This window comes from Cherax quadricarinatus, chromosome 4 (assembly GCF_038502225.1).
Source record: "Cherax quadricarinatus isolate ZL_2023a chromosome 4, ASM3850222v1, whole genome shotgun sequence".
Classification (NCBI taxonomy): Eukaryota; Metazoa; Arthropoda; class Malacostraca; order Decapoda; family Parastacidae; genus Cherax; species Cherax quadricarinatus.
Genome location: NC_091295.1, coordinates 48,382,387 through 48,398,438, shown reverse-complemented (window position 1 = coordinate 48,398,438; position 16,052 = coordinate 48,382,387). Strand labels below are relative to the sequence as shown.

General features: G+C 39.1%; 1 protein-coding gene across 1 annotated transcript in view; it reads left to right on the top strand.

Moving 5' to 3' along the window:
• The window catches only part of IRSp53 (Insulin receptor substrate 53 kDa), a 188,073-nt gene that overhangs the window by 165,670 nt on the left and 6,351 nt on the right, over positions 1-16,052 (top strand). Inside the window, exons 8-12 of the mRNA XM_070096465.1 lie at positions 233-427; positions 1,735-1,918; positions 2,884-3,024; positions 5,301-5,412; positions 15,431-15,605. Of these exons, the coding sequence (XP_069952566.1) occupies positions 233-427; positions 1,735-1,918; positions 2,884-3,024; positions 5,301-5,412; positions 15,431-15,605 (807 nt within the window). The remainder of the gene's footprint in view (positions 1-232; positions 428-1,734; positions 1,919-2,883; positions 3,025-5,300; positions 5,413-15,430; positions 15,606-16,052) is intronic.

The window sequence follows — 16,052 nt, the reverse complement described above, 5'->3', positions numbered from 1 at the left end:
TAACACACTGGTTTAATAATCCAAACAAAATCCTCATAGGATAAGATTTTGTCTGGATTTTTAAGCCAGAGAGTTAGTCACCCAGGATAACCCAGTAAAGTCAGTGTGTTGTCATTGTTTTCTTCTTACTTCTTCTTCTTCATCTTCTTCTTCTTACTTCGTCTTCTTCATCGTCTTTTCTTATTATTATCATTAGCATGATAGGAATGATATCACCTACATATTCCCACAGGCTGTGACCCAGGAGAGGCGCAGGTATGGGTTCATCCTCGAGCGTCAGTGTTCGCTGGCCAAGCACTACCTGGCTTATCACTCCAAGGGTTCAAACCTCCTCCAACACACACTGGACAACTGGAACGATGTTGCCAAGACCCGTGAGGTTCTCCCAGAGCGTATCCTCACCATGCTGCCCTCGGCTAGACCCAAGGTATCCTTATTATTATAGCTCCAGGACCCATTTGAGTTTTGTGCTTATTTTTAACAAAATAAGATACTAATATTATTTTCATGGGAAGAGGTATATCCACAGGGTATGTCTCCAAGTACATGGCTTGCACTCTCTTGTGTGAAGAAGAGATACCTGCAAGATATTGGAGTGCCAGGTCTGAAATCTACACTCTACCATAATACCTTACCAGACTTTAAGATATTTGAAGAAACATGAAATAAATCCAGTAAAAGTAGGGGCACTATAGGCACAATAAGACTCTTCAACCTGCTACCAACACATATCAGCAATACTGCTGGAACAAACATATACAGTCTTAAAGAACAAACTTTATCATGTCCATAAAGAGCCAGATTAACCAGGCTGTGATGGGTATGTGGACCAGGAGATCGCTAACAGCAACAGCCTATTTGAAAAGGCACCCAACTTAAAAACTTAGCTAAAAATCAGGCTAGTAGAGTAAAAAAATCCATTGAAATTGGTCACAGATATACATATATGTATCGCATGTACAGGTACAGAGTGAAAAATTAGTGAATAAGACACAGTACTGTATGCTATTTATGGCTACTAAGAACACTTTTCTTCCATCAGGGATGAAACGTCTTCTCAGCAAATGCCATAAACTGTACACTGTGTTTATACACATATTTGTTCATATAGTATTTACCAGTGACTTACAGAGTGAATTGTTGTCCCACCTTACTGTTTTATCCTCATACCTGCTAGCAAATACAATATGTTATGCAGTTAGTGTACAAGTGGGCTCAGCTCTACAGCATTTCACTCTATGGCATTTAGCTAGTGCAGTGATTTTCAATTATACCCATTCTTCATTTACTCAGACTTCCTACAATATATTCACTGCTAACTAATAGCTAAGGACAAAAATGTATATGCATTTTTTAGTCCTAGCTCTATTGCTCACTTAACATATGATAGTGTAAACAGGTTATCAGGCTTTTATATGCATTTGAAAAAAGGCTATGTTTCACTTTACAGCAATAACCCAGAACCTAACCTGCTGTATAAACAGGGCCCTCCTGTATTAGTTTATATTGATACGGTGGACCCCCGCATAACGATCACCTCCGAATGCGACCAATTATGTAAGTGTATTTATGTAAGTGCGTTTGTACGTGTATGTTTGGGGATCTGAAATGGACTAATCTACTTCACAATATTCCTTATGGGAACAAATTCGGTCAGTACTGGCACCTGAACATACTTCTGGAGTGAAAAAATATCGTTAACCGGGGGTCCACTGTACTTTTCTTTTCCTACAGGAAGAAGGGATCTACTCAACTCCAATGTGTCTAGAGGATGATGCCATGTCTGTGACATCACAGATGAGGAAAGCACGGTCTGTTGATGCTTCTTGCCTCGACCTCAGTAATGTTGCAGATGAAATCCCCTCACGACCTCTAACTCGTGCGAGGTCAGAGTTCAATCTGGACCATAGATTTACTCGTGAGTATCAGATTTTTTCTAATAATTAGTTTTGGTTGGTATTAATGTTACTGCTTATTAGATTACTCAGCTGAGATTAGTTATAAAATGTCAACAAAATCCCACACATGCACAAACCACCATTAAATAAAACCCAAGCTTATTTTGTTATTTCCATGTTTTCATGGGGAAGCACTAAACCCATAGGGACCATACAGTGCCCTGGAAAGAGGAAGTGGGAGGCAAATCAGGGTACTTCCAATTCCTTGGAGCATCAAGGCATCCCTTCCCTATTCGAGGCTTAGAATAGAGCTTAATCCCATTTTTTTTATTAAAAAATTACTATACATACTATACATTAAGGTTCATAGCAGAACATTTTCATGAGTCTGAGATGCAGTATGACTCATTAGAGTTTAGTGGTTGTTCTTAAATATAATAATAATAACAATAAATAATTATAATTAATAATAATAAATATAACTAATAATAATAATTACAATTTATAATAATAATAATTAATAATAAAATAATTACATATAATAATTAATAATAATAATTCAGAGATCAAACTGATGGAAATGATAATATTTATTTCTATAGAATCACAGAGTAGTAGTAGTAGTAAGACAGGAACGGTTTCTAGTAATGGTTAAAGTTTTGATACAGTTATGATACAAATACAACTGTATGTTCAAATTATAAGCTTGCCACCTGTTGTGCAAAACATTTTGAACAAACTAAAAGAATATATATACACTGGACCCCCGGATAACGATATTATTTCAATCCAGAAGTCTGTTTGGGTGCCGTTATAGACCGAATTTGTTCCCATAAGAGATATTGTGAATTAGATTAGTCCATTTCAGACCCCCAAAAATACACCTACAAAAGCACTTACAAAAATACACTTACATAATTGGTCGAGTTGGGAGCTGATCGTTATGCGGGGGTCCACTGTATCTGATAATGTTTTTTTCTTACAGCGGAACACATCGTGATGCGAAGGTCTATGGCAATACCGGAGGACATGGGACGAAGGGCTATGGCCAGAGCGCTATACTCCTATAGCCCTAGTGGTGACAACCAACTCTCATTCAGTGATATGGACCTTATTGCTCTTATTGGTATGTTTAGCGAGTTCAGTTATCGTACTTTGTTCAACGTTTTGTAACTACAGGTGCTCCTAGACTTATGATGGTTCGACTTGTATTTCGACTTTGTGATGGTGGAAAAGCAGTTACTCTGGAGATGAAATTTAACCCTTTCAGGGTTGGTGTTATACTAGTACGGCTTGCACGCCAGGGTTGGTGCTGTACTAGTACGCATAAATTCTAGCGCCTTCAAATCTAGCGAGAGAAAACTGGTAAGCCTACATATGAAAGAATGGGTCTATGTGGTCAGTGTGCGCAGTATAAAAAAAATCCTGCAGCACACAGTGCATAATGAGAAAAAAAAAAAAACTCCGACCATGTTTTTGGTTTAAAGCAGCGACTTTGCAGTGTATTTTTGTATGCTATTTATGGTTGTATTCCAGCTTTCCTGGTCTCATTTTATAGAATGGAAGACATATTATGGAAATTGAGATGAGTTTGATTGGTTTCACAATGAAGAGTACCTTGAAATTGAGCTCAAAGTAGCAGAAATGTTCGATTTTTTCCAAAGTTCAAAAGTTAACAAAACATGCCATGCATTCAATACATGTCAACTGGTGAGTCTAATATTCTTTCACAAGTGCGCTGATATTATTTATACCATTTATACACTAATGCAGTAGTCTGCATAACAGTAAATCTTCTATTTTTTGTGAGAATAAAAATTCAAAGTGGAAAGCAAAAGAAATGTAACAGAGGCCTGGGGACATGACTAATGAACAGAGGAAATGTTATTTTAGTGCCAGGAATGTCTGTCTTGTTTATTCTGGATCCTATTTGGAAATTGGCATCTTTTGAAATTTGTGTGAAATTGGCAAAATTGCTAATTTCTGACCACTTTATTGGATAGTTGAAATTGGTAAATGGGTGGTTTCTTGTACTCATTCGATAGAAAAAATGGAGTTCTAACGAAATATTTATGATTTTTGTCGATTGGTACATTGGAATTGGCCGAAAATAGGGCTCAAAGTGGGCGAAATCGCCAATGCATAAACATCGTCAAGATCGCTAACTTCGTGAGAGCATAATTCCGTACGTTTTCCATCAAATTTCATACTTTTGGTGTCATTATGATCGGAAAAAGATTCTCTATCACTCCATAAAAATAATTATTTTTTTTTTTTGAAAAATTTCTGACGCTGAGAACAAGTTCAGGAGAGGGCCTGCCGACCCTGAAAGGGTTAAGATAATTACCCAGCATAAAGGCAGTAAGTCCATAACTTGTATTCATTTATTTACTTTTCAATACCGATATTTAGTTACAGTAATTATTTGTTTATTTACTTATTCAGTGATAGAAGTTATTTATTTATTATTTATTTAGCATATATTCATATTCGAACATAACCTCATCATAAGAAGAGGAGCACTTGTTACTACTGCCTTGCTTACACTGTACTCTCTGACTCTAGAGTCACTATCACTATTCCCTTCTTATTTCCACCTCTGCCACTATTGTACTGTTTCCTACTACTACTACTATTACTACCTCTACCACTACTTCTACCTTTATTCTACTTCCTCCTTCATTCCACTGTTCCTGTCCCCTTTCGTATATACATTGGCTCCCTTCCCGCTTCTGTATGACTAGTTAATGGTGCTAGTCGAACTGAAACATCACGTTTCTTTCTCCTATATGTAGGTTATTTGTGTGTGATATTGTATTGGTAATATTGGTATAAACCTTGATAATAAATACTGACAAGTTGGTTTAGAAGTGATCAAGGTCCCAGGACCGAAACGTTTTCTAATAAATATAGTCCTAGTGTTAGCTTATGTGTTTTCCTAAACCATTGGTAATATTATTAATTCATGGGGATGTGCTAAACCTGTAGGAATCATACAGTGCCTGGAGAATATGAGGCAATGAGCTTTAATCCAAGAAAGGGGAAGGAGTCTCCAGGTACTTGGATCGAGACTGCTGCATCATAATCAGTGTGTTCTTCTGGAAATGACGGTTATCGGTAAAACAGTTTTACTGAAGGAAGGGTGAAAATGTATTGCAGTTTTTGAACTGCAGTATTGGGATGCTTCTGGCAAGACAGTGATGAAGTGAATGATGATGAAAGTGTTTCTTCTTTTACAAGTCACCCTACACTGGTGGGAAACACCTGATGCACTAAAAAAAATCTACATCTAAAGGAAAGGTCAGGTACAATTCCTTGGATCAGTCAGTATTATTAGATGATGTAACTCAATTATTTTAGAATTCATGATAATTACAGTATCTCTTCTGGTATTATCAATAGGTGAGAAGAATAAAGGATGGCAGTATGGAGAAAATTTAAGAACCCAGCGCTGTGGATGGTTCCCTGTGGCATACACAGAAATTATCCATGAAGAAGATGACTCTGCTCTTGGGTATGTCTAATGCTCTCATTTCTTAACTGTTTTTGTCAAATTTATGTCACTAATCCCTTTGTAAGTTTTGTTAATTGATCTTTAAATGCACCAGGCCTTGTATCAAGCTAGAAAATCCCTTTCGTGTGTTGTATTTTTTATTAGTGGTACAGTATTATCATATTCACACATATGTTTTATAGAAAGTCTTTCACAAACACAGTATTCTTGTTCATAAGCTAGCCTACATTCTGAAGAATGATGAAATACACAAATAACCTGCACACAGGAGAGAGGAGCTTATGATGACGATTCAGTCTGACTTAGACAATTTACAAAGTCACACTGTGTGACTTTGTAAATGGTCCAAGTTGGACCAAAACATCGTTGTGAGCTCCTCTCTCCCATATGTGGGTTATTTGTGTATTGTTCTTGTCACATTATTGTGCCTTTTTATTCTTGAAGAATGAGACACTTCTGAAACATTTGGGAATATTTATTACAGAAATTTTCCCATAATAAAGATTTCCAAATGTTGCACTAGTGTTTTTCTAAACCATTTACTTCATAGTCTACATTCTAACTTATCTGAAAGATTTGCTGTTTTTCATTTTCAGTGTCTTATGTTGAATATTTATTCCACTAAAAGTTGTGCTGTATATCAAGTTTTTAAAAACATTCAACAAAGTGCCTCATGAAGAACTGACAAGAAAATCCAAGTTAATACAGTCACTCTTTAAAATTTTGAACAAGATTATTAATATACTCACTGCATGGGGAAACACTGAAGCTGGAGGGGTCATAGAGCACCTGGAGAATAGATGTAATTGTTTTGATAGAAGGCAGCTCAAATTTCTTAAATCAAGATTCCTTCATTAACATCAAGGAACCCCTCTTAAAGGATGAACAGGACAAAGCAGTTGCTGAAAGAGGAAAAAGTTTTACTGAAAATTATTAAAAAATCCACCTGGAGTAATGAATTTAGTGGGGTGCCACAAGGATGGCTTCTGGGACTGTCTTTGTAAACACATCAGAGAAGGACATAAACATTTCCATCCTCTAATTTGCAGTACAGGAGCAAAGCTCTGCTCAGAATGTCCCATCTTTATTATTAAATCTACAATATTTGATTTTTATTATTAACACACTGGCTGATTCCCACCAAGGCAGGGTGGCCCGAAAAAGAAAAAACTTTCATCATCATTCACTCCATCACTGTCTTGCCAGAAGGGTGCTTTACACTACAGTTTTTAAACTGCAACATTAACACCCCTCCTTCAGAGTGCAGGCACTGTACTTCCCATCTCCAGGACTCAAGTTCAGCCTGCCGGTTTCCCTGAACCCCTTCATAAATGTTACTTTGCTCACACTCCAACAGCACGTCAAGTATTAAAAACCATTTGTCTCCATTCACTCCTATCAAACACACTCATGCATGCCTGCTGGAAGTCCAAGCCCCTCGCACACAAAACCTCCTTTACCCCCTCCCTCCAACCTTTCCTAGGCCGACCCCTACCCCGCCTTCCTCCCACTATAGACTGATACACTCTTAAAGTCATTCTGTTTCGCTCCATTCTCTCTACATGTCCGAACCACCTCAACAACCCTTCCTCAGCCCTCTGGACAACAGTTTTGGTAATCCCGCACCTCCTCCTAACTTCCAAACTACGAATTCTCTGCATTATATTCACACCACACATTGCCCTCAGACATAACATCTCCACTGCCTCCAGCCTTCTCCTTGCTGCAACATTCATCACCCATGCTTCACACCCATATAAGAGCGTTGGTAAAACTATACTCTCATACATTCCCCTCTTTGCCTCCAAGGACAAAGTTCTTTGTCTCCACAGACTCCTAAGTGCACCACTCACCCTTTTCCCCTCATCAATTCTATGATTCACCTCATCTTTCATAGACCCATCTGCTGACACGACCAGTCCCAAATATCTGAATACATTCACCTCTTCCATACTCTCTCCCTCCAATCTGATATCCAGTCTTTCATCACCTAATATTTTGGTTATCCTCATAACCTTACTCTTTCCTGTATTCACTTCTAATTTTCTTCTTTTGCACACCCTACCAAATTCATCCACCAATCTCTGCAACTTCTCTTCAGAATCTCCCAAGAGCACAGTGTCATCAGCAAAGAGCAACTGTGACAACTCCCACTTTATGTGTGATTCTTTATCTTTTAACTCCATGCCTCTTGCCAAGACCCTCGCATTTACTTCTCTTACAACCCCATCTATAAATATATTAAACAACCACGGTGACATCACACATCCTTGTCTAAGGCCTACTTTTACTGGGAAATAATTTCCCTCTTTCCTACATACTCTAACTTGAGCCTCACTATCCTCGTAAAAACTCTTCACTGCTTTCAGTAACCTACCTCCTACACCATACACCTGCAACATCTGCCACATTGCCCCCTATCCACCCTGTCATACGCCTTTTCCAAATCCATAAAAGCCACAAAGACCTCTTTAGCCTTATCTAAATACTGTTCACTTATGTGTTTCACTGTAAACACCTGGTCCACACACCCCCTACCTTTCCTAAAGCCTCCTTGTTCATCTGCTATCCTATTCTCTGTCTTACTCTTAATTCAATAATAACTTAATTCAATAATAACTCTACCATACACTTTACCAGGTATACTCAACAGACTTATCCCCCTATAATTTTTTCACTCTCTTTTGTCCCCTTTGCCTTTATACAAAGGAACTATGCATGCTCTCTGCCAATCCCTAGGTACCTTACCTTCTTCCATACATTTATTAAATAATTGCACCAACCACTCCAAAACTATATCCCCACCTGCTTTTAACATTTCTATCTTTATCCCATCAATCCCGGCTGCCTTACCCCCTTTCATTTTACCTACTGCCTCACGAACTTCCCCCACACTCACAACTGGCTCTTCCTCACTCCTACAAATGTTATTCCTCCTTGCCCTATACACGAAATCACAGCTTCCCTATCTTCATCAACGTTTAACAATTCCTCGAAATATTCCCTCCATCTTCCCAATACCTCTAACTCTCCATTTAATAACTCTCCTCTCCTATTATTAACTGACAAATCCATTTGTTCTCTAGGCTTTCTTAACTTGTTAATCTCACTCCAAAACTTATTCTTATTTTCAACAAAATTTGTTGATAACATCTCACCCACTCTCTCATTTGCTCTCTTTTTACATTGCTTCACCACTCTCTTAACCTCTCTCTTTTTCTCCATATACTCTTCCCTCCTTGCATCACTTCTACTTTGTAAAAACTTCTCATATGCTAACTTTTTCTCCCTTACTACTCTCTTTACATCTCTTACTACTCTCTTTACATATATCAATATTTGATACACTCACTGTAAGTTACTGAAAAATACTATAAAATTTAATATATTCAGTATTTACTGAAATTTCTAGAATATTTAATGTACTGAATTCAGTATGCCTTAGTGAAATGCTTATGGACTTATGAACTGCCTAAATGATCAAAAAATTCTGCAAGTAGGACACAATAATTCACATCACAATCATCACATTAAAGTCAATACCTTGGTACTAAAATAAGATTCATGGCATAACTATATTTTAGTATGAAGTATAAAGTAGCTGAATGGAGTAAGGTAGGGAAGAGTAGCTCCACTTTCTTGAATCAAGAGCCCTTCATGAGTATCAGAGGAAGAGCAAGATTTGAGGTGAGAGATGAGCTGGAACTTACCTGGAGGGTGTTCCAGGGGTCAACACCCCCATGGCCTGGTCCATGACCAGGCCTTGCAGTGGATCAGGACCTGATCAACCAGGCCGTTACTGCTGGCTGCACACAATCTAATGTACGAACCACAGCCTGTGAGGCAGGCTATAACAGAAGTGTCTAAGGCTAAGATTACTGCTGCATGTAACCTACTTACTGCCAGTCAAGAATACATTAATCCCTTGTAAAGGGATTACAGTAACTTCGCAGTGTATATACACCAAGAGACATACACCTCTGTGTATATACACCAAGAGACATACACCTCAGTGTATATACATCAAGAGACATTGACCTCTCAGTGTAAGTATTTAAGAATACTTTCCTTGGCTCACTAGAGCAGTGCATAGATAAAAGTTAACCCTTCTGTTGCAGTGCTTTGATGCAAATGAAGGGATCTTGACCCAAAGAATTGCATCTATTTCCCTCCTTCTTTCTTTGTACCAAACTTGATGTACTTTTCATTCCCCAGGCATTGTATAACTTGTGTGTTTATCCTTCCTCATGAATATGTAACAATAATGATGAATATTAAGCATTCCATTTGGTAGGTAAAATAAGCAGTATATGTATGTACGTATATATGTGCGTGTGTGTTTGTACTCACCTAGTTGTGGTTGCAGGGGTCGAGTTACAGCTCCTGGCCCTGCCTCTTCACTGGCTGCTACTAGGTCGCTCTTCCTGCTCCATGAGCTTTATCATACCTCTTCTTAAAACTATGTATGGATTCTGCCTCCACTACATCACTTCCCAGACTATTCCACTTACTGACAACTCAGTGCTAACTTCCCTGTCATTCATCTGAGTCTTCAGTTTCCAATTGTGACCCCTTGTTACTGTGTCACATCTCTGGAACATCCTGTCTATGTCCACCTTGTTGATTCCTCTCAGTATTTTTACATTTTTTTTTTCAACAAGTCGGCCGTCTCCCACCGAGGCAGGGTGACCCAAAAAAGAAAGAAAATCCCCAAAAAGAAAATACTTTCATCATCATTCAACATTTTCACCACACTCACACATTATCACTGCTTTTGCAGAGGTGCTCAGAATACAACAGCTTAGAAGCATATATGTATAAAGATACACAACATATCCCTCCAAACTGCCAATATCCCAAACCCCTCCTTTAAAGTGCAGGCATTGTACTTCCCATTTCCAGGACTCAAGTCCGACTATATGAAAATAACCGGTTTCCCTGAATCCCTTCACTAAATATTACCCTGCTCACACTCCAACAGATCGTCAGGTCCCAAGTATCATTCGTCTCCATTCACTCCTATCTAACACGCTCATGCACACTTGCTGGAAGTCCAAGCCCCTTGCCCACAAAACCTCCTTTACCCCCTCTTTCCAATCCTTTTGAGGACGACCCCTACCCCTCCTTCCTTCCCCTATAGATTTATATGCTTTCCATGTCATTCTACTTTGATCCATTCTCTCTAAATGACCAAACCACCTCAACAACCCCTCTTCTGCCCTCTGACTAATGCTTTTATTAACTCCACGCCTTCTCCTAATTTCCACACTCCGAATTTTCTGCATAATATTTACACCACACATTGCCCTTAGACAGGACATCTCCACTGCCTCCAACCGTCTCCTCGCTGCTGCATTTACCACCCAAGCTTCACATCCATATAAGAGTGTTGGTACTACTATACTTTCGTACATTCCCTTCTTTGCCTCCATAGATAACGTTTTTTGACTACACATATACCTCAACGCACCACTCACCATTTTTCCCTCATCAATTCTATGATTAACCTCATCCTTCATAAATCCATCCGCCAACACATCAACTCCCAAGTATCTGAAAACATTCACTTCTTCCATACTCCTCCTCCCCAATTTGATATCCAATTTTTCTTTATCTAAATCATTTGATACCCTCATCACCTTACTCCTTTTTATGTTCACTTTCAACTTTCTACCTTTACACACATTCTCAAACTCATCCACTAACCTTTGCAATTTTTCTTTAGAATCTCCCATAAGCAAAGCATCATCAGCAAAAAGTAACTGTGTCAGTTCCCATTTTGAATTTGATTCCCCATAATTTAATCCCACCCCTCTCCCGAACACCCTAGCATTTACTTCTTTTACAACCCCATCTATAAATATATTAAACAACCATGGTGACATTACACATCCCTGTCTAAGACCTACTTTTACCGGGAAGTATTCTCCCTCTCTTCTACATACCCTAACCTGAGCCTCACTATCCTCATAAAAGCTCTTTACAGCATTTAGTAACTTACCACCTATTCCATATACTTGCAACATCTGCCACATTGCTCCTCTATCCACTCTATCATATGCCTTTTCTAAATCCATAAATGCAATAAAAACTTCCCTACCTTTATCTAAATACTGTTCACATATATGCTTCAATGTAAACACTTGATCTACACATCCCTTACCCACTCTGAAGCCTCCTTGCTCATCCACAATCCTACATTCTGTCTTACCTCTAATTCTTTCAATTATAACCCTACCGTATACTTTTCCTGGTATACTCAGTAAACTTATTCCTCTATAATTTTTACAATCTCTTTTGTCCCCTTTCCCTTTATATAAAGGGACTATACATGCTCTCCGCCAATCCCTAGGTACCTTCCCCTCTTTCATACATTTATTAAACAAAAGTACCAACCACTCCAACACTATATCCCCCCCTGCTTTTAATATTTCTGTCATGATCCCATCAGTTCCAGCTGCTTTACCCCCTTTCATTCTACGTAATGCCTCACGTACCTCCACCACACTTACATTCTGCTCTTCTTCACTCCTAAAAGATGGTATACCTCCCTGGCCAGTGCATGAAATTACCACCTCCCTTTCTTCCTCAACATTTAAAAGTTCCTCAAAATATTCTCGCCATCTACCTAATACCTCCCTCTCCCCATCTACTAACTCCCCTAGTCTGTTTTTAACTGACAAATCCATACTTTCCCTAGGCTTACTTAACTTGTTTAACTCACTCCAAAATTTTTTCTTATTTTCATTAAAATTTCTTGACAGTGCCTCTCCCACTCTTTCATCAGCTCTCCTTTTGCACTCTCTCACCACTCTCTTCACCTTTCTTTTACTCTCCATATACTCTGCTCTTCTTATAACACTTCTGCTTTGTAAAAACCTCTCGTAAGCTACCTTTTTCTCTTTTATCACACCCTTTACTTCATCATTCCACCAATCACTCCTCTTTCCTCCTGCCCCCACCCTCCTATAACCACAAACTTCTGCCCCACATTCTAATACTGCATTTTTAAAACTATTCCAACCCTCTTCAACCCCCCCACTACTCATCTTTGCACTAGCCCACCTTTCTGCCAATAGTCGCTTATATCTCGCCCGAACTTCCTCCTCCCTTAGTTTATACACTTTCACCTCCCTCTTACTTGTTGTTGCCACCTTCCTCTTTTCCCATCTACCTCTACCTCTAGGCTTTCTTAACTTGTTTAACTCACTCCAAAATTTTGTCTTATTTTCATTAAAATTTCTTGACAGTGCCTCTCCCACTCTTTCATCAGCTCTCCTTTTGCACTCTCTCACTACTCTCTTCACCTTTCTTTTACTCTCCATATACTCTGCTCTTCTTATAACACATCTGCTTTGTAAAAACCTCTCGTAAGCTACCTTTTTCTCTTTTATCACACCCTTTACTTCATCATTCCACCAATCACTCCTCTTTCCTCCTGCCCCCACCCTCCTATAACCACAAACTTCTGCCCCACATTCTAATACTGCATTTTTAAAACTATTCCAACCCTCTTCATCCCCCCCACTACTCATTTTTGCACTAGCCCACCTTTCTGCCAATAGTCGCTTATATCTCGCCCGAACTTCCTCCTCCCTTAGTTTACACACTTTCACCTCCCTCTTACTTGTTGTTGCCACCTTCCTCTTTTCCCATCTACCTCTTACTCTAACTGTAGCTACAACTAAATAATGATCCGATATATCAGTTGCCCCTCTATAAACATGTACATCCTGGAGCCTACCATCAACCTTTTATCCACCAATACATAATGTAACAAACTACTTTCATTACGTGCTACATCATACCTTGTATATTTATTTATCCTCTTTTTCATAAAATATGTATTACTTATTACCAAATTTCTTTCTACACATAGCTCAATTAAAGGCTCCCCATTTACATTTACCCCTGGCACCCCAAATTTACCTACTACTCCCTCCATAACATTTTTACCCACTTTAGCATTGAAATCCCCAACCACCATTACTCTCACACTTGATTCAAAACTCCCCACGCATTCACTCAACATTTCCCAGAATCTCTCTCTCTCCTCTACACTTCTCTCTTCTCCAGGTGCATACATGCTTACTATAACCCACTTTTCACATCCAATCTTTATTTTACTCCACATAATCTTTGAATTTATACATTTGTAGTCCCTCTTTTCCTGCCATAGCTTATCCTTCAACATCATTGCTACTCCTTCTTTAGCTCTAACTCTATTTGAAACCCCTGACCTAATCCCATTTATTCCTCTCCATTGAAACTCTCCCACCCCCTTCAGCTTTGTTTCACTTAAAGCCAGGACATCCAGTTTCTTCTCATTCATAACATCCACAATCATCTCTTTCTTATCATTTGCACAACATCCACACACATTCAGACTTCCCACTTTGACAATTTTCTTCTTATTCTTTTTAGTAATCTTTACAGGAAAAGGGGTTACTAGCCCATTGTTCCCGGCATTTTAGTTGACTTTTACAACACGCATGGCTAACGGAGGAAAGATTCTTATTCCACTTCCCCATGGATATAAAAGGAAAAGTAATAATACCAAGAACTATTAAGATAAAATCAAAGAAAACTCAGATGAGTGTGTATAAATAAAAGTGTACATGTATGTGTAGTGTGACCTAAGTGTAAGTAGAAGTAGCAAGACATGCCTGTAATCTTGCATATTTATGAGACAGACAAAAGACACCAGCAATCCTACCATCATGTAAAACAATTACAGGCTTTCGTTTTACACTCACTTGACAGGACGGTAGTACCTCCCTGGGTGGTTGCTGTCTACCAACCTACTACATGTCATTACCATATTCCCCCTATCTCTCCTGTCCTCCAGTGTCATCAGGTCGATTTCCCTTAACCTTTCCTCATAGGGCATACCCCTTAGCTCTGAGACTAGTCTTGTTGCAAACCTTTGCACTTTCTCTAATTTCCTTACATGCTTGGCTAGGTGTGGGTTCCAAACTGGTGCTGCACACTCCAGTATAGGCTTAATGTACATGGTGTACAGGGTCCTGAATGATTCCTTATTGAGATGTTGGAAGGCTACTCTAGGTTTGCTAGGCGTCTGTATGCTGCAGTAGTTATTTGGTTGATGTATGCCTCAGGAGATGTGCCCGGTGTTATACTCACCCCAAGATCCTTTTCCTTGAGTGAGGTTTGTAGTCTCTGGCTCCCTAGACTGTACTCTGTCTGCAGTCTTCTTTGCCCTTCCCCAATCTTCATGACTTTGCACTTTGTGGGGTTGAACTCCAGGAGCCAGTTTCTGGATGAGGACTGCAGCCTGTCCAGATCCCTTTGTAGTTCTGCCTAGTCCTCATCTTATTGAATTCTTCTCATCAACTTCACATCATCTGCAAACAGGGACACTTCTGAGTTTATTCTTTCTGTCATGTTGTTCACATATACCAGAAACAGCACCAGTCCTGACTGAACTATCGTAACTTTGGGGTCCAGTCCCTGGACCCATTATGTACCTCTGTAATCTTTTGACTGCCGCCCACAGGAAGGGTATAGGGTGCATAATAAAGATATTAAACTAACTAATGCCTAGGACTGACCCCTGTGGAACCTGGCTCATCACAGGTGCCCAATCTGATGCCTTGCCACCTATCATGACTTGCTGTTGTTTACCTGTGTGTGTGTGTGTGTGTGTGTGTGTGTGTGTGTGTGTGTGTGTGTGTGTGTGTGTGTGTGTGTGTGTGTGTGTGTGTGTGTGTGTGTGTGTGTGTGTGTGTGTGCGTGCATGCGTGCGTGTGTGTGTGTGTGTGTGTGTGCATGTGTGTATGTGTGTGCTTGGAGGAAAGTATATTTCTGGCATTTAGTACAGCCCAGTATGCCTTAAAAATCTCTTTCTAAATTTCTAACTTCATTCTGTGGCCTAAACCCATGTCAGACCTGTAAAGCCACATTAAGAAATCTTGTTAAGTTCCCCATTTTGTCCCTACTGGAGCATTTCATAATTTATTGACCCTGTACCCTTACCTCCCTGCCCTGGATGCTTTAGTTCAATGAGCACACAGCATCCAAAGAGTAGAAATAGCATAGATGACCCCCAGAGCATCAACCCAACTGCAGGTGGCATTGACGGACTCGGTGCGGGTGACGGCACCCAGCTCCCTATTGCTCACACCCATCGTTATCCATCCAAACACAGGTCTGCCAGTGCTCATGCGGTGCAGGTGAGTTACGTCCTCCCCAGGCTACTGATAATAATACAGATGATGATAATCTTTATATTTTTTATACAGTTTATAAAAAGGCTTATAGTCCTGCACAACATCTAGAGCAAGTCAAGTGTAATAATCACGCGTGCACAGGCTTTTCAAATTTTGATGCTATACGCTTTATTGGATATTACATATTTGCTTTCTTTTGAATGTGCAATTCTATAAAACTATAGCTGTATAGCCCTTGTGGCTTAGTGCTTCTTTTTGATTATAATAATAATATAAAACTATATTTGCATTATAATTGTATCAAAACTCTAACCATATGAACTGTAGACTTTAATATAACTCCTATGTACATTTATAAGAAATAAAGAATTGTATTATTATTATTATTATTATTATATGCATGCACTTGGAATGGTGACAGTGTTATATGAAGCTTATGGTTAGGTTTTC